General features: G+C 35.1%; 1 protein-coding gene across 8 annotated transcripts in view; it reads left to right on the top strand.

Annotated features, from left to right (window-relative positions):
* CACNA2D1 (calcium voltage-gated channel auxiliary subunit alpha2delta 1) overlaps positions 1-25,765 on the top strand; it is a 501,837-nt gene that overhangs the window by 319,636 nt on the left and 156,436 nt on the right. For all 8 annotated transcript variants that reach the window (XM_050782803.1, XM_050782805.1, XM_050782801.1 and 5 more), the window contains exon 6: positions 13,605-13,734. In XM_050782803.1, the coding sequence (XP_050638760.1) occupies positions 13,605-13,734 (130 nt within the window). The remainder of the gene's footprint in view (positions 1-13,604; positions 13,735-25,765) is intronic.

Raw genomic sequence — 25,765 nt, 5'->3', positions numbered from 1 at the left:
TAAGTGGTGGAGTTAGAATATTTGTCTATAATTACAAGTGATGTAAGTGTCAAGATTTTTGGTTCCAAGTATGGACAGATATGATAAGCTAATTTAGCATGAATATTTGTGAAACATGAACTCTGGCTTATGTCCCGTTGCTTGATGCACAGAAAGCCAGTCACTGAGACAAAGAATATTGCCAGGGAAGAAAGCTTTATTTGGGTGTTGCAACTGAGGAGATGGGAGATACGTCTCAAATCTGTCTGCTCAACTGACTAAAATTGGCAGTTTATATAGCGTGAGAGAAATGTAGCTATATGCAGGAAAAACAGGAATTAGGAGGGGGTCTGGTGTCTCATTGTCTGGATGTGGTGATTTGGTGAGTTTCAGTTCCTTGGGAGTCCTGATGGTTGGTTTCCTGAGAAAGGAATTCAGAGAAGATAAACACAAGTTTCAAGCTTTAAGACCAGCTGGGTCAATTTATGTGTTTATTCAAAAACAGTGCAGACATTAGTTCTTTGAGGAAATTTGACAGATTTCACTTTCTTATTCTACATATAATAATAAAAAAGTTGAGTTCTATTTCCAAAGAGCCTACATCATTCAAATGATCATAATGTTTAAATGTAAGATTATTAGGAAAAAGATTTTAAATATATAGAAGAAGGAAATAGTATAATGAATCATGTCATCTATGACTTGCTTAAGTCTTTTAAGATAGAGACATTTTATTTCTAAATACTTCTACATGAAACTCTATTTTTGTTTCTTCTAAATAACAAGACATACATGTACAATTGCTGTATACCTTGTTATACAGTAGAAACAATAGAGTGTGATAGTTGAGATTATATACTGGAGCGCTAGCTAGATTCAAATCTTAGCTCTGCCGTTTCCTATCTGGGTGATATTGGCAAGATCACATAATCTCTCTGCTTTTTGCTTATTTGGTCCCTATAAATGGAGGTGATAGTAATACCAACCTCAGAGTTATTATGAAGATGAAATTAACACATATAAAACATACAGACCATCTCCTGGATCATAGAGAGCAGTCTAGAAATGTTAATTAATGTAATTCTGAAAAACATTAATTATTAATATCATTACTATTTAAGATTAAGTGGAAGTGATCTTAGCATCAAATGGAGCATGTTTGTGTATCCAAATGTGTTAATAATGAAAGGGCATTATATTGAGATATTTTTCATTTTATTGTCATGAATTTAATCTTTGCATTTGTATGAAAACCTTAATATAATGCACGCACAAAATACAAATCAAAGTTGAATGCTCAAAGCACATATTAAAAATGCAAACACACATGGGGAAGACTGTTTTGATATCATTGTAGGTTTTATATATTCAATTTTATTTTTTAATTTTAGAGACAGGGTCTCACTATGTTGTTCAGACTGGCCTCAAACTCCTGCCTCAAGGTATCCTCCCAACTCGGCCTTCTGAGTAGCTGGCACTATGGGCACTTGCCATCATTTCTGGCTCTGTTTATTCAGATTTTAAAGAAAAATTAGATTTTAAAATAAACTGAGAAAAAAAAAGCTAGCAATGTAACAATTATCTATGAAAATCCAAATTCAAGTTCTCATTAGTTTTGAAATTTATTTGGATTCCTAGTCTAGGTTTCAAAAGACATCTGACCCAATAAGTTATTAAATTCCCTGAAGATTAGTGAAACAAATTCCTCAGAAGACTTGAGTTGTGCCCGCAAACTGTGCTATTTTCTTAATTCCCAGAGTAAGCAAAAAAGAAAGGAGATCATTACAAAGCCTTATTAACCTAATTCGAAGATCTGTCTGACTAAAATTCAAATGAAGTTCCACCTAGAATTCCCATGTCATTAAATTGAGTTGATTTATTTGCTACATTTTGTTTTATTGATCATGTTCAAAATTTGTCCTGTCTGGGACATTTGGCTAGTCTGCTGAATTCCCTTGCATATTTATGTTGCTATTTATTTTCCTCTTAGCAGAGTCTTGTCTACATTAACATTAATTCCAACATAATCTGCTATCTAAATGTCTTTTTCAATGCCCAGTCTTTAATGATTATATTTTACTTTATAGCCATAAATAAACCTGGTTCTAGAATAAGCTAGTAGGGATATGCATCAAACAGCAATGAAATCTAATTATTAAAGAAAAAGGAAAAATCCGGGTTTCTTTTCTAGCATTTTAAAAAGCTGTCTTATAGTATGTACCCTTTGTTTTACACTCTTAGGTACCAAACAGTGATGAAATCTAATTATTGAAGAAAGAATCAGAGTCTAGGTGTTACCAGTGGAGGGTGTCCACCTGGAGTTTTGAACAAAGAATTGGATAAAATGCAGAAAGCAATGAAAGAAAAACATAGATTTATTGAAACAGAAGTATACTCCACAGAGTAGGAACAGGCTTGAGCAAGTGGGTCAAGAGCTCCAGTTATAGAATTTTCTGGAGTTTAAATACCCTCTAGAGGTTTCTGTTGCTTACTTGGTTTACTTTCTGTGTAAATGAAGTAGTGGCCTGCAACCATTCTGATTGGTAGCAGAAAGTGATTAATCAGACGCTGAAGTGAAGTTACACAAGAAGATTTGTCCTGCAATCAGCCTGATTGGCTGCTGGAGGGCACCAGTTAGATGCTGAGGTGAAATTACAAAGTTACACCCCTATGCAAATAAAGACTGTGACCAGTCTGATTGGTTGTGGGAGGGGACCAATCAGAGGTACTTTGCATTTTTCCTCTGCCATGCAGTGGGAAGGGGGTTGAGGGTTTTGCAAAGGAAGTAGTCTCTGATCCTTTTGTTACTTGGGCATGGAAAGTTGGATTTACCTTTTGATTTAGTTCTAGAAAGTCAGCATGAATTGGCCTTAGGTTCCCTGCCTCTAGACCCTATTCTTCTGCCTCATAATTTAACAAATTATCTTATAGTTTGCAATCTTTATTTCCATTTTTGATGTTGGCCAATATTGAATCCTTGAATAGGATGGCATAAAGGTAGAATATTAATTACTTTGTATCCATAATTGCTTTGGTTCTTTTTGCTTCTAAAATAAATGGTTTAAATATTTTTGATATGATACGTTTGGATTGGGTAATAATAGCTAGCAGATATTATATATACTTTTATATATACTGATTGTATGATATATACTTATATACATATGCTTATTCTATACTGAGTGGTAGCATTTAAAGCATACTACCTAGTATAGAATAAGTATATATAATATATACTAGCCATTACTATAACTTCATGTATCATTTACAATTCACGAGAACCCTTTGTGGTACATATTTTATTTTTCAGGTAAAACAAGTAAAATTTAATGAGCGTAAGCTACTTGTCCAGTGCCACACATTTTGTATTTGTCAGAGTAGGGAAGTGAACGCAGTGCAGTCTGTATGATCCAGAGCTGGAACACTGTGTCGCTGTGCTGTGCTGTGCTGTCTGGGCAGCGGGTACCTGTGAGGAAGAAGAGGGCCTCCGAAGGAGCTGTTGTAAATTGAGACTTAGGGGTAAAATTTTGGAGACAGTTTTGATTGAAAATTTGAATTTATTACATCTATCCATTATTTTGTCCGTATTTAATTTTGATGAATTTGGCTTATATTTCATACAACTAATTTTATCATTGACAGTTGTGAGGTTACAGTGTTCCTGCTGTAGGCAAAATATAATGTGTGTGATGTATAAGCTTGTTAAACTTTGAGTTCTAAGTTTCTGCTGTTCTTATCCACTATTCCGAGTGATGTTTACCATGAATATCTTAAAATTAATGTGTGCATCTCTATATGGAATGTAGCCATCTCAGAAATCACTGGGGGGAGAAACTATAAAACCAGCAAAAAGGTAGAGTGGACTCAGTGTCTTCTAAGAATTTTGCCTTATGTTTTTGGGGCTGCTTTCCAAAATTTTTCAAGCCTGTCCTGATATATTTTTAATGCTTTACACACTTGAGCACATGCTCCTTTTGCAAAGATGGTTTAAACATGGGTTCCTAGTCGTCCTGGATTAGTGGCATTTATGGTGGGATCCTGGAGTCCTACCGTCTGATCTCTTAAATTAGATCTTGGTTGTATGACTTTAGCCAGTCTTTGCCTCAGATATCAAGAGAATATCATTGATCTTCGTACTTTTCAAGATGGTGGTGATTGTTTTAAACCTCATTTGCCCTGGCAATATTTTGAAAAGTGTATTTGTGTATCATAATATAAAAAGATTCTTTTAAATTTTTAGAAGTAGAATGGCTCATTTAAAACATTTCCTTTTATAATATAATGCATGGTAATACATGATTTCCATGGGGAGTGCTATGTTGAACTTTCAGACTCTGTAAAAATCGCGTAGTGCCTTTTACAATCCTTGAGCAGAAGATAAATATCACTCTCTTCCCAAAATATACGTGACATATTTAGACATAATGTATACATATGGGTATACTTTTGTAGCACTGTATTACATCCCTTTCTGATGCTGGATATTTGAAAACTTCATACTACATGTGGAATTTAAATCAGCCCCCAACTCTTTTCTATCATACTCAACTGTATTGTATTGTTAGTGGCTCTCCTTACTCCTTGCTAGGTCCTGTGATAGGCAATTCATGGGCATTCATGCAAACTAAATTTATTCATCATGCAAACTAAAATTACATCAGTTTTATTTCAAGGATGTCCTCAGGTTCTGTATTTAAAATCTTTTGAATGCTATCATTATAGTCCTCATCAGCAACTTTAATACATCTTATTTGAAGAATGTCATTTTTGTCTTTTAAATTTAATAAACAAGTTATTGCAGGGATCAGTATCGCCTTTTAACTTAATTTAGTTCCAATTTTTCTTTGACTGTCATTTGGAAAATGTATGTGTTCTTTGTTTAAATATTCCCTACAGTGTTTTTTAACTTTCTTTTTGTTACTGCACAATTTCAGCTGCTTCGTGGTTTCACTTTTCCCCAAAATCTACGTATCTCAGACTGTTTCTTTCTTCTCTTTTATACATCATAATTATTAGTGGAAAAATACATGAAAACTTTACAGTGAATCTAATCTTCAAAAACGAGATTTCTTCAAATTTCTTTTCGCCACTGATGTTATAAATTTACTTTTCATGTTAATTTTAAAACTTTCTTTTCTGAGTATGTTAAATAAATTGCTTCTAAAGAATCAATGCTATAGTTTTTCCAGAGTAAATCTAAGGAGTTACAACATTTTTTTATTACCTGAAGAACTAGCAAAACCATCTGAATTCATAAAATGTGTTCTTCATCAAATATTTTAGCTAAGCTTATATGTTTTTTGCAAGAACAACATTTCTATTCATTAAATACATAATTTCAAATTTTTATTTGTTATGATTCAGTAAAACAAAAGTACAAATGTTATGTGTAAGTCCTTGGAGTGCATATTCAGTGTCATCCAACTCATATTCTTTCTAAATCTGTTCATCTACCAAATACTTCTCTAAGTCCTAGGAGAAAATAGCAGCTTAAATCAATGAAATCAGAAGGCTCAGTTATGTTCTTATTGTCGTTGTACTAGATTCATCAATTAATATTCAACCTGGCCTTCTAACTTAGAACAACTCTGACTGGATGAAAGTTCCACACCTCTTTCTATTCATTCTTCAATTGGGCATCATCACCTGCAACTCTGTTGAGTCTTCATTTCTCGTTGATCCAAGAGATTTACCAAAAATGAAGCTTTTCAAGCTGGATGTGGTGGCTCACACCTGTAATCTCAGCGACTCAGGAGGCTCAGGCAGGAGGATTACTTGAGGCCAGGAGTTTGAGACCAGCCTGGTCAAGATAGCAAGACACTGGCTCTAAGCAATAGAAATTTAAAAACCTATCTGGGTATGATGGAATGCACCTGTAGTCCCAGCCGCTCTGGAGGCTTAGGTAGGAGGTTGGCAGCTCAAGGATGTAATGAGCCATGATTGTGCCACTGTACTCCAGGCTGGGGAAGAGAGTAAGATCCTGATTCAAAACAAAAGAAAATGAAAAAAAAAATCACAAGGCTTTTCCTCTGTGCGAGTCAGACCTGGTGACCATCTTTAATTAGCAGAGCAGCACAGGATGCTTAAATTCCAATGCTGAACTAGTGGTAACAGAGTAATCTAATACTGTATATTAAAAAGTAATGTTTAAGTAATGCTTAAACATTCTTGTTCTTTTTTTTTTTTTTTTTTTTTTTTTTTTTTGAGACGGAGTCTCACTCTGTCACCAGACTGGAGTTCAGTGGCGCAATCTCGGCGCACTGCAAACTTTGCCTCCCAGGTTCAAGCGATTCTCCTGCCTCAACCTCCTGAGCAGCTGTGACTACAGGCGCATACCACCACACCCAGCTAATTTTTGTATTATTAGTAGAGACAGGGTTTCACCATGTTGGCCAGGCTGATCTCATACTCCTGACCTCGTGATCTGCCCGCCTTGGCCTCCCAAAGTGCTAGAGTTACAGGTGTGAGCCACCACGCCTGGCCTAAACATTACTTTTTAATCCATAATATTGATCCCAGTGTCCCAGTATACCAGAATATTCAGACTTGATGTCTGTATGAAAGTCCACTTTAAATATAACGCATCATGATGGATAAGCGTTTTGATGTGCTGCTGGATTCAGATTGCCAGTATTTTATTGAGGATTTTTGCATCGATGTTCATCAGGGATATTGGTCTAAAATTCTCTTTTTTTGTTGTGTCTCTGCCAGACTTTGGTATCAGGATGATATTGGCCTCATAAAATGAGTTAGGGAGGATTCCCTCTTTTTCTATTGATTGGAATAGTTTCAGAAGGAATGGTACCAGCTCCTCCTTGTACCTCTGGTAGAATTCAGCTGTGAATCCATCTGGTCCTGGACTTTTTTTGGTTGGTAGGCTATTAATTATTGCCTCAATTTCAGATCCTGCTATTGGTCTATTCAGGGATTCAACTTCTTCCTGGTTTAGTCTTGGGGGAGTGTAAGTGTCCAGGAAATTATCCATTTCTTCTAGATTTTCTAGATTATTTGCGTAGAGGTGTTTATAGTATTCTCTGATGGTAGTTTGTATTTCTGTGGGGTCAGTGGTGATATCCCCTTTATCATTTTTTATTGTGTCTATTTGATTCTTCTCTCTCAGTGGTGATATCCCCTTTTCATTTTTTATTGTGTCTTGCTAGCTAGCGGTCTATCAATTTTGTTGATCTTTTCAAAAAACCAGGTCCTGGATTCATTGATTTTTTGGAGGGTTTTTTGTGTCTCTATCTCCTTCAGTTCTGCTCTGATCTTAGTTATTTCTTGCCTTCTGCTAGCTTTTGAATGTGTGTGCTCTTGCTTCTCTAGTTCTTTTAATTGTGATGTTAGGGTGTCAATTTTAGATCTTTCCTGCTTTCTCCTGTGGGCATTTAGTGCTATAAATTTCCCTCTACACAAAGCTTTATATGTGTCCCAGAGATTCTGGTATGTTATATCTTTGTTCTCATTGGTTTCAAAGAATATTTTTATTTCTGCCTTCATTTTGTTATGTACCCAGTAGTCATTCAGGAGCAGGTTGTTCAGTTTCCATGTAGTTGAGTGGTTTTGATTGAGTTTCTTAATCCTGAGTTCTAGTTTGATTGCACTGTGGTCTGAGAGACAGTTTGTTATAATTTCTGTTCTTTAACATTTGCTGAGGAGTGCTTTACTTCCAACTGTGAGGTCAGTTTTGGAATAAGTGCGATGTAGTGCTGAGAAGAATGTCTATTCTGTTGATTTGGGGTGGAGAGTTCTGTAGATGTCTATTAGGTCTGCTTGGTGCAGAGTTGAGTTCAATTCCTGCATATCCTTGTTAACTTTCTGTCTCCTTGATCTGTCTAATGTTGACAGTGGGGTGTTAAAGTCTCCCATTTTGATTGTATGGGAGTCTAACTCTCAATAAATTACTGGCAAACCGAATCCAGCAGCACATCAAAAAGCTTATCCACCATGATCAAGTGGGCTTCATCCCTGGGATGCAAGGCTGGTTCAACATATGGAAATCAGTAAACGTAATCCAGCATATAAACAGAACCAAAGACAAAACCACATGATTATCTCAGTAGATGCAGAAAAGGCCTTTGAGAAAATTCAACAGCCCTTCATGCTAAAAACTCTCAATAAATTTGGTACTGATGGAACGTATCTCAAAATCATAAGAGCTATTTATGACAAACCCACAGCCAATATCATACTGAATGCGTAAAAACTGAAAGCATTCCCTTTGAAAACTGGCATAAGACAGGGATGCCCTCTCTCACCACTCCTATTCAACATAGTGTTGGAAGTTCTGGCTAGGGCAATCAGGCAAGAGAAAGAAATCAAGGGTATTCAGTTAGGAAAAGAAGAAGTCAAATTGTTCCTGTTTGCAGATGACATGATTGTATATTTAGAAAACCCTATGGTCTCAGCCCAAAATCTCCTTAAGCTGATAAGCAACTTCAGCAAAGCGTCAGGATACAAAATCAATGTGCAAAGATCACAAGCATTCTTATACACCAATAACAAAGAGAGAGCCAAATCATGAATGAACTTCCATTCACAATAGCTTCAAAGAGAATAAAATACCTAGGAATCCAACTTACAAGGGATGTAAAGGACCTCTTCAAGAACTACAAACTACTGCTCAGTGAAATAAAAGGGGACACAAACAAATGGAAGAACATACCATGCTCATGGATAGGAAGAATCAATATTGTGAAAATGGCCGTACTGCCCAAGGTAATTTATAGATTCAATGCCATCCCCATTAAGCTACCAATGACTTTCTTCACAGAATTGGAAAAAACTGCTTTAAAGTTCTTATAGAACCAAAAAAGAGTCTGCATTGCCAAGACAATCCTAAGCCAAAAGAACAAAGCTAGAGGCATCACGCTACCTGACTTCAAACTATACTACAAGGCTACAGTAACCAAAACAGCATGGTACTGGTACCAAAACAGAGATAGACCAATGGAACAGAACAGAGCCCTCAGAAATAATACCACACATCTACAGCCATCCGATCTTTGACAAACCTGAGAAAAACAAGAAAAGGGGGAAGGATTCTCTATTTAATAAATGGTGTTGGGAAAATTGGCTAGCCATAAATAGAAAGCTGAAACTGGATCCTTTCCTTACTCCTTATACGAAAATTAATTCAAGATGGATTAGAGACTTAAATGTTAGACCTAAAACCATAAAAACCCTAGAAGAAAACCTAGGTAATACCATTCAGGACATAGGCATGGGCAAGGACTTCATGTCAAAAATACCAAAAGCAACAGCAACAAAAGCCAAATTTGAGAAATGGGATCTAATTAAACTAAAGAGTTTCCGCACAGCCAAAGAAACTACCATCAGAGTGAACAGGCAACCTACAGAATGGGAGATAATTTTTGCAATCTACTCATCTGACAAAGGGCTAGTATCCAGAACCTACAAAGAACTCAAACAAATTTACAAGAAAAAAACAACCCCATCAAAAAGTGGGCAAAGGATATGAACAGACATTTCTCAAAAGAAGACATTCATACAGCCAACAGACACATGAAAAAATGCTCATCATCACTGGCCATCAGAGAAATGCAAATGAAAACCACAATGAGATACCATCTCACACCAGTTAGAATGGCAATCATTAAAAAATCAGGAAACAACAGGTGCTGGAGAAGATGTGGAGAAATAGGAACACTTTCATACTGTTGGTGGGACTGTAAACTAGTTCAACCATTGTGGAAAACAGTGTGACGATTCCTCAAGGATCTAGAAGTAGAAATACCATTTGACCCAGCCATCCCATTACTGGGTATATACCCAAAGGATTATAAATCATGCTGCTATAAAGACACATGCACACGTATGTTTATTGCGGCACTATTCACAATAGCAAAGACTTGGAATCAACCCAAATGTCCATCAGTGACAGACTGGATTAAGAAAATGTGGCACCGATACACCATGGAATACTATGCAGCCATAAAAAAGGAGGAGTTTGTGTCCTTTGTAGGGACATGGATGCAGCTGGAAACCATCATTCTCAGCAAACTATCGCAAGAACAGAAAACCAAACACCGCGTGTTCTCACTCATAGGTGGGAATTGAACAATGAGATCACTTGGACTTGGGAAGGGGAACATCACACACTGGGGCCTATTGTGGGGAGGGAGGAGGGGAGAGGGATAGCATTAGGAGATATACCTAATGTAAATGACGAGTTAGTAGGTGCAGCACAGGAACATGGCATGTGTTTACATACGTAGCAAACCTGCACGTTGTGCACATATACCCTAGAACTTAAATATAATAAAAAATATATATAACGCATCCTCTCTTTGATAATGCTTTATATTGGACTATAATGCCATGCCTTAAGTCATATTACATATCCAAAATTGATACTGAGAATAATATGTGAGACTTAAAAAAATTCTGAAATCAGTAATATCTATGTTATAAAAGTTGCAGGCCCTAATGTAAATAACAACTGTAAAAAACTACAAAAAACCAGGATGTATTTAGAGATTGAAATTTGAAAATATACATGCATATATACATACATACATATTGGAGAATCGCATGCAAGTCTTGTTTCTTCACACAGGAACCTACACACAGACAGAAGCATGTGCGCGCACAGTCTCATTCTGTCATCCAGGCTAGAGTGGAGTAGTGTGATCATAGCTCATTGCAGCCTGAAACTCATGGGCTCAAGGCCTTCCTGCCTCAGCCTCCTGCATAGCTGGAAATATAGGAGCATGCCACCATGCCAGGCTTATTTTTAAATTTTTCGTAGAGATGAGGGCCTCACTATGTTGTCCAGGATGTTCTTAATCTCCTGGCGTCAAGCAGTTGTCCAGCCTAGGTCTCCCAAAGTGATGGGATTACAGGCATAAGCCACTGGGCCTAGCCAAGACTGTTGATCTAACTCCTTTACTTGTGAGATAGAAATACAAAGTGTGATATTTCCGTAGAGAGTTTTAGTGAGCCACTTTATTCTATATCAACTAATTCTTTTACAACTTTGTGGCACACAGAAATAATACAGAACTGGGGACATAATTATAGCCATAGTATGATTGCAAGTAAAGTTTATCAGTTTGCAAATCTGAATTGTGCAAAATAGTTAAGTAAGTTTCCATTGCAATTTAGGTAAAAATATACAGACTTTAATTTTTGAATATTTTGCTATAAGTAGGAATATTTTTTAAGTTAATAACATGAAAAAGAGAACAAAATATTAAAAATCAATGCTTTTTATAAATATCGATTCTAAGGGTGAGATAAATATGTTAAATTTGCAAGAGGTTTTTGTACCTGTCGAATAATTATCATTGTGACTTTCCAAATTAAATTTGCTAATATGCACTGGTTGTAAAATTGAATGACCTCCTCATCCAACATTAGCTTGTATCTCTGTCTCTGAGTAATCTAATCTATTATTTAATAGCTGAAATTATATTGAGAAGAATAGTCTGAGAATTATGCATTTCATGTGTCAGTTATGTTTTACCAAATGCGTTTGAATATATTTTAGAATCCACTTGCTCATTTTCTCTGTACACATTTGTATATGGTGGTCTGTAGACTTCAGAAGATATATTTTGAAAAAAAACAGTTGGATGGAGACATAGATGTTCTTTCTTGTATGTGATCTGAAGAAATGGAGTTCTTTGTTTCAGAGGGAGAATTTATTTGAGGTAGTTAATTACTACATGAGACATTCTGTGTTAAGTAGGTTTTTTCATAAAAACTCCTTTTTGTGTAATATTTACTGTATTTCAATTAAATATATACTGCCGTAATATATAAAGATAAGTAAAGACATGGAGTATGGTGGTACGAGGAACAGTAGTTTCCAGTAGCTTAAAGATAACAAATGAGTTCAATTTAGAAATTCTCATATTTTTATGAAATTATTTTAATTTATATAAACTACAAAAGGAGAACCATGGAAATAGCACTATTATTTGTTCTTAAATTATGTTTAGCAGTTGTACCTTAAGGATTCTTGATACATGATTTTAGAAGTTGAGAAGTACATTATTATTTTAAAGTTATTTCTAAAAGCCATTTATATGGTTATTTAAAAGAGGAAGAGCCTGCGTAAGATGTATATAAAACTGCTAATTTTTAAGTGTGAGAGGATTCAGAGGAAACAGAAGTAATTTTTATGTAAGACAAGCATGTAATGCTTTATAATATTAATAGAAAAGACTTAAACCTCAATAGTTTTATTCTGATCACAAATATAATACGTTCTCATTGTATTATTGTAAAAACAAGAAAGCACAAATTATTTCTTAAAATTGAAAAGCCAGGAATAATACTGGTAACACTTGCTACGTATACATGCATTCATTTCTCCTTCTACCTGTTTCCACCCAAAACAAATAGGTTTTTTTCTCTTTTCACTTTTGCTTAACTCATAATTTTTAAACTTCATATCATTTAAAAACAAATACAGTTAGGGTAGAGTTAAAATATATTTTGAACAAAAAAAGTTTAACACAAATGTCAAAAAATGTTATAGATGCATTTCGGATAAATGAATGAAATTCTTAGTTTGTTACCAGGGAAGGCAACAAGGTAATTCAGTATCAAATGTATAGTTCCAATAGATAGAAAATTAATCTTTGACTTTAGACTCCCGAGGGGTTTTCTTGAATCATTATTGATTGGATCTTCATTCCTACCTCAAGAGACAAATTGGTTGAATTACGATTTGATTGTGTTTATAGTTTAAATAGATCACTCCTTTCCTAGTATACTTTCTTTTTTAAGACAAAAATTGGTATACCTGAAAAACATGCAAAAAGCAAGAGGATGAGATTTGAAATAATCCTTCATTGCCATATTATTTCTGTCATGCGTACCGTTATTTGTCAAAGAATCATCTTCAACTACCCAATATAAATTTAGTTACATAAATTGTGAAATTTATTTCAAGTTGATAATATTAGTTAGGTTGTATTTAAAAGGCACCTATCCAGTTTCTTATTATTTTATTTATTTATTTGTCTGCTTGTTTATTTATTTATTTGAGACAGCATCTCACTTTGTTGCCCAGGCTAGAGTGTGGTGATGTGATCATGGCTCACTGCAGCCTTAACCTCCCAGACACAAGCGGTCTTTCCACCTAAAGCCTCGTATGTCTACAGGCCTGTGCTGCCTTGTCCAGCTAATTTTCTGTTATTTTTCATAGAAACAAGGGTTTACCATGTTGCCTGGGCTGGTCTAAAACTCCTGGGCTCAAGCCATCTGCCTACCTCTTCCTCCCAAAGTGCTGGGATTACTGACATGAGCCACTGGGCCTGGCCTATCCAATTCTTTAAGTTTACATCTTGATAAGTATTATATGTGTGGAAGTCAGATCTCCCTTGTCCCCCAAAGATGATCCTGAATGACTCCAACATTGAGGAAATCAGGAGAGCAGTTAGTTATAATGTGAATAATACAATAAAGATATACTGTGATTGCTAATACCGGAATGGAAATTTGTGTATCCAATGCTATTAAGGTACTATATTTTAAACAATTCTCGTAGATATATTTTTTGAAAAAAATGCATTTGGCAAATAAAGAAGTGCATGTGGAAATATTTATGTTAGCAAAAATTATAATATTCTGTGTATTCTCTCTTTTCTATATAGCCTGAGAAAAATGACAGTGAGCCAGGCAGCCAGAGGATAAAACCCGTTTTCATTGAAGATGCTAATTTTGGACGACAAATATCTTATCAGCATGCAGCAGTCCATATTCCTACTGACATCTATGAGGGCTGTAAGTAAAAGAATGTTAACATCTGTTGGAATACCATGCTGTTGCCTGTCTTATGTTTCCCATGTTTGAGGGGAAAAAAGAGCAAATGTGACATTGTTTTGTTTGTCATATAAGCGTCTGTGGTAAACTCTGATTTATGTGAAAGAATCAATCTGATTTTCATGAACAATTTATGTCAATATAGCCTCACTAAACGAATATTCATAGGACAGCCTGCATCCGTGGAGTGGTCCTTCTAACTTAATGTTTAGTAAGTAATTCTGCTTTCCCAGTTGCCATCCATAACTTACAAAGTATATAGATATATTTGTCAAAAGTCAAAACTGTGCAGCTATATTACACGGACATGCAAAAATATTCTTGCATAAATGGGTAAAGGGAGAAAATTGTATGTTTTAGATTCTTTCCAGTTCTTATGACTTCTTCTCATGTCTGTCAGTCTCTCTCTCTTTTTCCCTCCCCTTCTGTGTATGTTTCTCTGCCTTACCCTAGGATATAGGTAAAAAGTACCTTCCTCTCAATGTATTGTGGGCTTCCAGCCAAAAGAAGTGCTTGGGTAAAAGGAAGAGACCTTAGAAACTAGAAAAGTAGTGACTGGAAATCTTGGTTGGGAAGGCTTCCCTGTGAGAAAGGGATGGGGGAAAAAGTGTTTAGGAAAATAGTGGAGGAAGCTTGCGCAGGTGTTGTTTTTTAGAGACACGCTTTGCATTAATCAGAGCAAAGCCTGAGAATTCTAACTAGGAATTTTCCAAAGGACCACTCTATTGTGTCTGAGAATTAACTGTGGCCAGAACCAGGGTGTTTGTTCAGTCATATCCCTGGTGTTCCATATTATTTATTCTTTAACCCATCCCTCCACCCCATCCTGCACCTTGTTCCCTGCCTTCTCATATAGTAAAGGATAAGGGAAAAGAACTGCTTGAGATTGTAAAGAACATGTTTCTTATATTCCTTTTGGGAGGTGGTAGAGTGTATTTGGAATCCAGATTATCCAGATGGCCTGGGTTCTGGAACCAGACTACCTGTGGTCAAATGTAAATTTTAGCAGTATTATTTCCTCGGGCAAATCCTGCAACTTTCTGAGTAGGCATTCTCTCATCTGTAAAATGGAGATAAGATTAGTATCCTGAAATGTCCTTTGAGGATAAAGCAAGTTTAATGTATTTAAGTTCTCATAATAGTGCCAGGCTCATAGTAAGTGCTCTATAAGTGTTTGTTGTTGTTATTATTTACAGTTAAAGTTTATTTAGACTCACAAGATTAAGTAAAGGACTCACATTGTGAATGACTTTTTTTTAATTCACTTTGAGATTATTGGTTTTTATAAACAATTTTTTAATGCATGTATGATTCTTTTTGTAACAGATTTTGTCTTTGATCAAATTATTTTATTTCATTTCTCCTTTTAAGTGTTTTAAAAGTGCCACTGTTTTCATTCTATCAATTCTTTGATGACTTTAAACCTATAATTATGTATAATAGAAACAAAACGTTGTATGTGTGTATATATATATTTGTATGTATATATATATTTGTGTGTATATATATGTAGTTTCTTACATGAGCCTTAAACATAATTTAACTTTTTACACTCCAACTCAGACTATTAATTCCAAGCCCTTTTTAGAATCATTTGGGATTTGGATTCATATATTAATAATTTTTCTTTGACCATTGTGTTATTTTTTCTATAGCTATTTTTGATATTTGTAATTGTTTTTGTCATTATTATAACTATTCAGACAATGCTAAGCTATATGGTTATGTTTCTCAATTTTTGAATAATACATCTTCCACTTTAGTTTCAGATCTATCACCTGTTGTTTGTTGGATATGTCAACAAAATAATAATCTCGTTCTGTATCTTTCTATTGATAAATTGGAAGAAAAACTCGCTGGGTATAGAAGCTTTGAGTCAAAATATTTTTTGTCAGTACTCTGTACATTATGGCACTGCTTTTCAGCCTGCATTACTGTGTTGAAGAAAACTGAAGCCAACTTGAATGTTGCTCATTTATTAGAAACCTTTTATGATTGGGTTTTGTATTGTTGATATCTGGGAGGCTTTTTTATTTCTAAATTTAATAATTTATAAATGTCGACAAGATATTTTAAGTCAGTGATTTTCTAATAGCTTTAATCTATGAACATTTTGTTTACAATATGTATTTACATGGAAGATTGATGTGTAAAAGAGATTAAAGCAAAAACCACTGTGCCGGAAATAAATGTGGTGTGGCCAGAACACTAGCTGCTTTCTCTTTACTTTCTGACTCCCTCACCCAGGCTGGAGTGCAGTGGTGCGATCTAAGCTCACTGCTACCTCTGCCTCCCGGGTTCAAGCAATTATCCTGAGTAGCTAGGATTACAGGCATGCGCCACCATGCCCAGCTAATTTTTTTGTTTGTTTTTTGCATTTAGTAGAGACAGGGTTTCACCATGTCGGCCAGGCTGATCTCAAACTCCTGACCTCATGATCCACCCGCCTTGGCCTTCCAAAGTGCTGGGATTAAAGACGTGAGCCCCCACGCCAGCCGTCTTTACTTTAGTGTCCTATGTCTAGTATTGGTAGTCAAGACAGATTGTCTGGACAAGTTTATAGATTATTGTTTGATTAGTTGTGAGCCAGAATTGTACACAGGAGGCAGTAAGATACTTACTTTGCATTAAAATCTGCATTCTGTTACTCTTTTTCTTCCTTTCCTTAGTTGAAATCACTTTATAACTAAAGCATCCATCTATTGTATGCTAGAACAAATATGAAATCTGACTCACAAATTTGAACAAATTTTTTTAAGAATTAAAAAAAAATGTTTACATAGGTATACATATATCTTAGTATGGTACAGTTTTAAATTTGTATAAACAATGTTTTTCTTTCCAATTTAAAATAAACTATTTGTAAATAGCTACAGATAATTTTAATAGTCTCAGAGAATACAACTTATTTCAAGAATCAATAAAATAATATGTTTTCAGAAGTTATAGGCATTCTTTGGGATATGTCATAATTAAAAGTAAAAAGAAGCTCTGTCTTTGGATTATTTATTTAGTCCCATTCATCTTAATATTGGCATCTTCCTCTTTGCTGAAATCTCATCAGTAAGACTCTAACCTTTCCCGGCCTGTACTTCTTTAAAATTCATATCCAGTATTATAAGCTGCATGAATAAATGACAGGAATAAAATCAGAAATGTCCACAAGATCTGGAAAATTTAATAATTACCGGCATTCTTCATGCGGTGTGTGGGAACATATCCGATTTAGAGGATTGTTCTAGGCTTCTGAGTTTAATGAATATGAAAGTGCACTTTAATTGAAAGCTTAACTGAAGGAAACAACCTTTTTCATTTTAAGACAGTTGTGTAGCTGTACTCTTATAAGAAACCTCGTGTTCTAATTTCACAAAGATGATTACTTTTTAAAGTCCCTTGATGTATATGTGCCACATTTTCCTAATCCAATCTGTCACTGATGGACATTTGGGTTGATTCCAAGTCTTTGCTATTGTGAATAGTGCTGCAATAAACATACGTGTGCATGTGTCTTTATAGCAGCATAATTTATAATCCTTTGGGTATATACCCAGTAATGGGATGGCTGGGTCATATGGTACATCTAGTTCTAGATCCTTGAGTAATCGCCATACTGTTTTCCATAATGGTTGAACTAGTTTACAATCCCACCAACAGTGTAAAAGTGTTCCTATTTCTCCACATCCTCTTTGGATGCAGCTGGAATCCATCATTCTTAGCAAACTATCACAAGAACAGAAAACCAAACACCGCATGTTCTCACTCATAGGTGGGAACTGAACAATGAGATCACTCGGACTCAGGAAGGGGAACATCACACACCGGGGCCTATCATGGGGAGGGGGGAGGGGGGAGGGGGGAGGGATTGCATTGGGAGTTATACCTGATGTAAATGACGAGTTGATGGGTGCAGCACAGCAACATGGCACAAGTATACATATGTAACAAACCTGCACGTTATGCACATGTACCCTACAACTTAAAGTATAATAATAATAAATAAATTTAAAAAAAAAAAAAATAATAAAGTCCCTTGAATTGAAATGTGATTATTTCTGCTCAGTGATATATTTAAAGTTTTAAATACTGTATTTAATTAGAGCCCCATCTCAAAATTTCCATTTTTGAGAATTTCACTGGTTGCTCCTTTTCTTTTAGAGGACACCCAAACCATACTTAATTTTCAGATCTAATTTATCTGCTTAGGAATATAGAAGACAAGCATATAACTTAGTAAAAACAAGGGCTGAATATTCTGACTTAATTTGTTTTTAATCACAGAACTTTATTAATTTTTGAATCACTTTAGACTCAATGTAGGGCTGTTTTCATAGAATATTCTATAGTCATTTTAAATGGCAATTTGTACTGATATTTCTTTATATAATTATATTTCTGTAAGAATAACATTAATAAGGGAAAATAATAGGAAGGAACCCCAACTTCCATAAAGCTTTTAGGGACCAGATACTTTTGTCCTTATACTTACCCCATAATTTAAGTAAGGCAATTATTATTTACATTTTAGAAGTAAAAATACCTAACATTTTTATCATGAAGATATCTTCATTTTGATAAAAGAAGACAATTTTCATGAGTTATATTATCTTTTGATGTCTCATATGCTTTACTAAAAGTACTTCATTTTTGTAATTTAAGCTAAAAATCAATTATCCTTGTAACTTAGCTTGATATTCAGTTGTGTTATCTTAAAAGATATAGCTACTGTATCTTAGGTGATGTCAGTGTCAAAATTGCAGAGGAAAAAGGTGCGTGCAGTCTTTGCTGACAATTGCATAATCTCCCGTAAATTTTAGTAACTAATCTGTTCCAACACAGATCCACCACTTACTAATAATTTACATTTAGCTGTTGTAAACAGCCCATTTTGTTGTTACTCCAAGTACAGTGAGGGTAGTATACCTTTAGCAGAGTATCTTTTGACTATCTTTGTTGGAATAGAAATCTCCTGCTCGTGTGGTGGCTCATGCCTGTAATCCCAGCACTTTGGGAGACCAAAGTGGGCAGATCAATTGAGCCCAGGAGTTAGGGACCGGGCTGGGCAACATAGTGAAACTCTGTTTCTCTAAACAAATTTTAAAAACAGCCTTGGGTGGTGTCATGCGCCTATAGTCCCAGCTCCTTGGAAGGCAGAGGTTGGAGGTTCACTTGAGCCCAGGAGGCAGAAGTTTCAGTGAGCTATGATCATGCCACTGCACTCCAGTCTGAGTGACAGAGTGAGACCCTGTTTCAAAGGAATATATATATATATATCAAGGAAAAGTTAATCATAACTGGGAAAATAGCTTTTTTAGACACGGTATTATCATTTAATTACCTCAGAGGCAGTCAATCATCAAGTGAAATTTAATTAATTAAAACAAACTGGCTTCAAATATATATGTATGTTAAAATATATATCATAGAAATGAAAAATGTAAATGTTGTCTTTATTTTGCCTTTAACACATTTCTTCATTTAGCAAATACTTATTAAGGACCTAGCATGTCATGTACTTTTCCAGATAATGGAAATACAGCACTGACTAAATGGTCAAAAATCTCTGTACTCATGGAGCCCGCATTCTATTGGAGGATAGTGGAGTGTAAAACAAACAATTAAAATAATAGTATATGTCATAGTGTAATGAATGCTCTTGATAAAAATAAAGTAGAGAAGAGGTTAAAGATAGTTCCTGGGATAAGAGAGAAGAGTGGTATTTTATAATGGGTCGATAGAGAAGGCCTTTTGGCTAAGGCAGTATTGTAATTGAAGTCTGTAGTTTGTGAGCACAAGAGCCATAAAAATCACCTGGGTAAGAAGGTTGTGGCCATGGAAACAGAAAGCTCAAAGATCTTCAGGCAGGAGCATGGTGGGCTCATAATCAACAGGGAGACCAGTGTGGCCAGAGCAGAGTTAGCAAGGGAACGGGGAGCAGGAGTAGCAGCAGATGCCATGTCAGCCACAGCCCTATGGACGATTGCAAAGACTTTGATATTTACTTTGAGATTGTCTTAATTATCTCAGACTGCAATAGCAAAATACCACAGACAGATAGGCTAAAATAACAGGCATGTATTTCTTACAGTTTTGGAAGCTAGGAAGTCCAAGATTGAGGTGCAGGTTGGTGCCCAGTAAGAATTTTCTTCCTGGGTCTTCTCAGTGTGTCCTCACATCACCTGTTCTGCACCAGCAGAGGGAGAGAGCAGGCTGTTTTATCTTCCTTTCCTTATGAGGCCATTAATCCTATTGTAGGTGCCCTATCCTCATGACCTCATGGAAATTACCTCCCAAAGACCCCATCTCCTGATACTATCACATTGGTGGTTAGGGCTTTAACATATGAATTTTGGGAGTATACAGACATCCAATCCATAACATAAATGGAAAGCTGTGGGATGTTTTCTGGAGGAAGAATTATGTAATCTTTTTCTCTCTATGAAAAAGTTGTGGACATGGGATACTTTGTTGATGAGAATGGGCATAAAAGGTGTAAGAATAGGAGGTGTGATAGACAGGTGGGCCGAAATAACATATTTATACTAAAAAATCTGAGCCTTCAAATGCTAGAATTTTAAACATGTACAATCCTGGGGTTAAAAGTGATGTCATTCACATCATCAAGGTTCAACTATGGGTCATGGACAAGAACATAGAATCTAACAGAAGTGGATGCAAGTCCTGGCTTTATCACTGAATTACATATTCAACTTCTTTACAATCAAAGGAGGTGAATATACCTTACTAGGTTGCAGTGAGGATTGCATGCAGTAACTAATGTAAGGAATCTATCTAATAGGAAATGCTTCCATCTTCCTATTTTTTAAATCCCCAAATAGCAAAGTTAAGATGAATAAAGGAGAACAATTTTTCTCACTAATTCAAAATATTACCATGTTCCTCAAATCTAAACTATACCAAATTTGTTTCATGAACAACAATCAAATAATTCCACAACGTATTTTTACTTGATAGTTTCATTATTGCCATGGTAGAAATCAAAACAGGCTTAATTGTTCTAAGTTTTACCGGATGGTGACTCATTCTTGTTAAAGTTGCTGATTAGTCTTATGGGACATGACTTACCTGAGCTGCCGTACGTGAATATCCTCACCGTGACGAATTTCCTAACATACATTATGCTCTGATGAAGAGCTGAAAAATGCACTACATTTCCAACCCAGTGGTATTTTTCAGGGTAATTTTTTTCTATGCTTGGTATTTTTCACAAATGTGAATCTGGATCACGACAGAATCATAAAAGAGTTTTCATCAGTAGAGCATTCTTAAGTTTTGTGTTTATTGATTTTTTTAAACCAGATGATTTACAAAAAAGAAAAAAAAAGGGTTCTTTAATTCTGGAAAGTACATCATTATATAATATGTAGAGTTGTTTGTTAAATGACTAAAAAAGTGAATGTTTTTAAAGAACTGTCGGTAAAATGTCATGGTTCTGATATTAACAGAGTAGCTTTTCTTTTTTTCTTTTAAAGTGCTGTTTAAATTATAAAGTCTTGATTCTGAATCATGCAACTAGAAATCTGATTAAGTGCTAAGAAAGGGCACTTTTTAAAAAGTACAATTGATTCTGTAACAAAGTGATCATATATTGTAAAAAGTGATTAGCTTACATAATTAACATTGTTTCTCATTAGGAGTGAGCAAGGAAATGGTAAGAACATCATAAGACATTGACGACAAGCCTGAGGTAGGGAATGTAAATTTTAGGCTAGGGTAATTTGATCATAATTAATAAGTTTGGCACAAAGAGAAGCAATTCTGCTTCTGAGATAACGTTGGCCTTTACTTTCACTATTTTTTAAAATAATATTCATGTAATACATTCATATTCATAGAGAACAATATACTGTTGATTTTCTGATAAGAGAATATGGACGACTTATCAACCCAAATGCCAAAGATACAGTATTCTTATGATCATATAGATATTAGATTTTAAATTCATTTCAGATTACAGAACAACAGACCAGTTAGTAATAGCTTTATAGATGTTGTAAATTGCTTTAGACTGAATTGTGTTCCCTCCATCCCCAATTTATATGTTGAAGCTCTAACCTCCAATGTGATATGACACTTGGAGGCAGGGACTTTAAGAAGTAATTAGGATTAAATGGGGTCACAAAAGAGGCCTCAGTCTGAAAGGGTCGGTGGCCTTCTACGACGAAGAGGAATCCTTCTCTTTCACTGAGTATGTGCAGATATGAGGATATCTGTAAGTAGCTATATTTATAACTACTTCTTTGGAGGTTCATAGTACACATTAACCCTTAAAATGTCAAAGAAATTCTGCTAGAAATAAACAAAATTTGTTTTACCCATTATTTTTCATATATGTATGTGACTATGTAATGTTTACCTCTCACAAGTGTGTGTTTCAGTTAATTCACATAATCACCTTTTCAGATAGCTGTATATTAAGAAGTTGGCATATTCTAAATTTGATACCATTTATAACTCATTTTTGTTTCTGTGTGAATCACTTTGTACAAATGTGACATGTGGTTTATTGTGAAAATCCAACTTTATTTTGATAGCCTATTAAACCTTTTCAGTGAGTGACCCTGGATAAGGATGACTTTCCTAGAGATTCAAAATAACAAAATGATCTAGATTACCTTTAGACATAAAAATAATCTCAATAAAAATGTCTCAATTAAGAAATTCTGGCTAGGCACGGACGCTAACACCTATAATCCCAGCACTTTGGGAGGGAGAAGAGGGCGGATCATCTGAGGTTAGGAGTCCAAGAGCAGCCTGGCCAACAGGGTGAAACCCTGCCTCTACTAAAAATACAGAACTTAGCCAGGTGTGGTGGTATGTGCCTCTAATCCCAGTTACTCGGGAGGCTGAGGCAAGAGAATAGCTTGAACCCAGGAGGTGGAGGTTGCAGTGAACTGAGATGGCGCCACTGCGTTCCAGCCTGGGTGACAGAGCGAGTCTCTCTCTCTCTCTCTCTCTCAAAAAGAAATTTAAAAGCTTATTTTCATTGTAATAGTGAAATTTCCAAATTTGAGTTAGTGTTAACTCCTCTTCCCTACCTTAAAGAAGAGCTAATGGAAGCCTTCAGTGCAGGCTGGGCATTTAATAGCTGCTGTTTGAATATTACCTAAAGTAGGGAGAAGCAGACAGGAAGGGAAGAACAAGGATGGTTGGTTGTTACCTGTCTGGATAACTTAGGGCAGGGCTGGGTAGATGGTGGGCCTTGTAGCTAGTTTATGCTGACTCTTTTTTGGAGTTCTGTTTTTCTCTGGTTCCTTTGACCCAGGCAACCTACATCTGTTGTATGTGAAAACTTACTGCCTATTCCTTCCATGGCCCTGGGAACATTTTGGATTTGCTCCCCAGAACTACCTGGAGTACTACAGGAGAATGATGGAATCTTACATGCTTCATGCCAGCCTTAGCAGACACTACTAAGTCAGCCAAAATCAGGGCATAAAATGTTGGATAGTTTTTAATGTTTTACTCTGTATCTCTTATACTGTATTTCATTACAAATTTATTTCATGTTGTATATTTGGCCAAATACATAAGAAAAAGCCAGTGGAAGTTCTGCTGTTCTTAGGAGAGCCTCATGGAGGACATTCAGTGAGTTAAGAGTACTTGAAGTTTTTAAGAATCTGTGCCAGCATATATGGTTAATCTTGGTATTGAACCCAAGTTTTCTATCTAATTAGGAGAACAATGCCCACATGCAGATCACATAAATCCCAGCACACTGTCTAGTGTGTGCACATAAGTCAAAAAGGAATATCATATCTTATATTTTTCCACAAGTACTTCTCAGAGCTGATATTTCTCAGTACCTTTTCTTAAGAAGGACCTCAAGTATTTTATAACAATACTAGATTTTCTTCATTTCCATTTGGTTTTCACACTTACCTAGGCACAATGTATAAAGAAAATATTGTGATTTTTTTTAGTCCATTATGGAATAAGAATATTCAGGGATTTGTTAAAAATCCAGTTATTGCTTTATTTTTTCTTACTGTTTAGTAGGGAATACAAATAAAAATTTACTGTTTAAAAAAAAAATTAAAAGGAAAGCCAGAGGCCAGAGGGAAGACGTGAAAAAGAATGTGTGAAAAATTCAGTGCCTCTATAAATTGACAGCTGGAAATCAGAAGTGTACTTGGCTAGCATTTATGATGGATATAACGAATGACAGGCCATTCAAAGGTTGAAGAGAGATAATCTTAAATTAAAATAGTTTCCAAAACAGACTGACAGCACTGTTCACAGCAAATTAGAAAGGGATTGACAACTGGAAAAAAAATGGAGGTCTGGAATTTGAGATGAGGATATTTTAATCATTTGGCATTTGACTTCGTGGATAAAATCTTACTTGATTTCTCCCTAGAGGTAGAAAGGCATTTAAAAGATATTTCTAAAATTTTATTAAAACGACAAAGATTTTAAATGGACTATAAAGATTTCGTGTTTATTTTGTCTCAATTCAAAGATCAGACTTTAAAACTACTAGGTTATGAGATAGGCAAATAATCAGATTGGATTTAGTGAACATTGGTCATTAGATCAAATGAAATTATATGTAAATTTTAGTTTAATGAATAATGTTATCTTAAAAAACTAAGAGTATCATAAAATAGTACTAAAGGTCTTGCTAATATTGTTTCAGTCTTCTGAAAAGGTGGTTCTGTTTTTGCTTGCTCCTTTCAAGTAACAGTAATTGGAACGTGTGGATGTTCATGTAGGCGTCATGGACACTGGGGCCTGTTATTATCTTGTATTCACCTAGACTGCCATGTGATTGAAGAACTGTGCCATTACTGCACTTCTAAGTCTGTGAAGATCAGTTATTGTTTCTATACTTTCTTAGTAAACACCATCCCTCATATGGAAATATATTGGCAGTGACTAAGCCACTTAGAGTATAGAGCAGAAGTCCCCAGATGAGTCATACAGGTAGTTGGTGGAAGGCTTCATATTTGAAAGAAACAAATTTTGTATGGAGATAGTATTATTTATACTCAAAATGACTCCTCTATTTAATCTACACCCTTTGTAAGTCACAGGAATCTTTTGACCTGGAAGAGAACATCTTAATTCCAGAATAATTTAATTTGTGACTGTCGTGAATTTTCAGCTCCACCTCAAAGCTTAAAAAAAAAAAAAAAAGACAAAAACTGGTTTGATTAATTTTCTAGGATATATAACCAACATCTTCTCATTTGTAATAGAAGGGTAAATGGATAAAATTGATTATCCTCTGTATTTTGTCATTCATTATTAACAGTTTGTGTATTCTCAAATTAAACCAAGTTTTAAATTATATAAAATCATTTTCTCTTAGTATTTTAAATGAGAATAAGATTGACACAATAATTTTGCATATATGCTATTTCTGGTATTTTAACCTTACAATTCTCTTTTGAAATTACCTTCGGTATCAATTTTTTAGTCTAGGGAAAATAGTAATTACCATATTTTAAAAAGAATAAGACAGTGTTTTTCATCGGACTTAATTCTAGAGGAGTTATAGCTGTTTGAAAAATAAGATAATTCCTGAAGGGTCCAAAATATTTGTCATCAATTTCAAGTATAATTCAAAATAAGGATTTCCGAGAATATTTTGAGAAATATAATCTTCCCTCTAATGTCCAGATGGTATAATTGAAAGGCAGTCATCTATAATTTTAAAAGATCATGCAAGTGTTATATACAATCATTTTAGTGAAGAATACTATTGATATATTGTAGTCTGTCAAATCAATATTCATATCACTTCAATTACAACCTGTTTTCTTAAAGCATGTCGTACTGTTAAAATTTTCACATAGGAGTTCACAATTAATTAGTTGATTGTCTCATACTCACTTTTTAAAGGATGCTATGGGTTGCTTTTGAAGATTCCTCAAAGGCTTTTCAAAGTAGAAAAGTTAGAGAAGAAGTAATATAGTGTGAATTGGATAGCCTTTTTAAGCATAAGTGGAATGGTTCCAAAAATAAGGGG

The sequence above is a fragment of the Macaca thibetana genome, chromosome 3 (genome assembly GCF_024542745.1).
Source record: "Macaca thibetana thibetana isolate TM-01 chromosome 3, ASM2454274v1, whole genome shotgun sequence".
NCBI classification, from domain to species: Eukaryota; Metazoa; Chordata; class Mammalia; order Primates; family Cercopithecidae; genus Macaca; species Macaca thibetana.
Note: the sequence above shows the minus strand (reverse complement) of the source record. Positions and strands in the feature narration are given on the sequence as shown.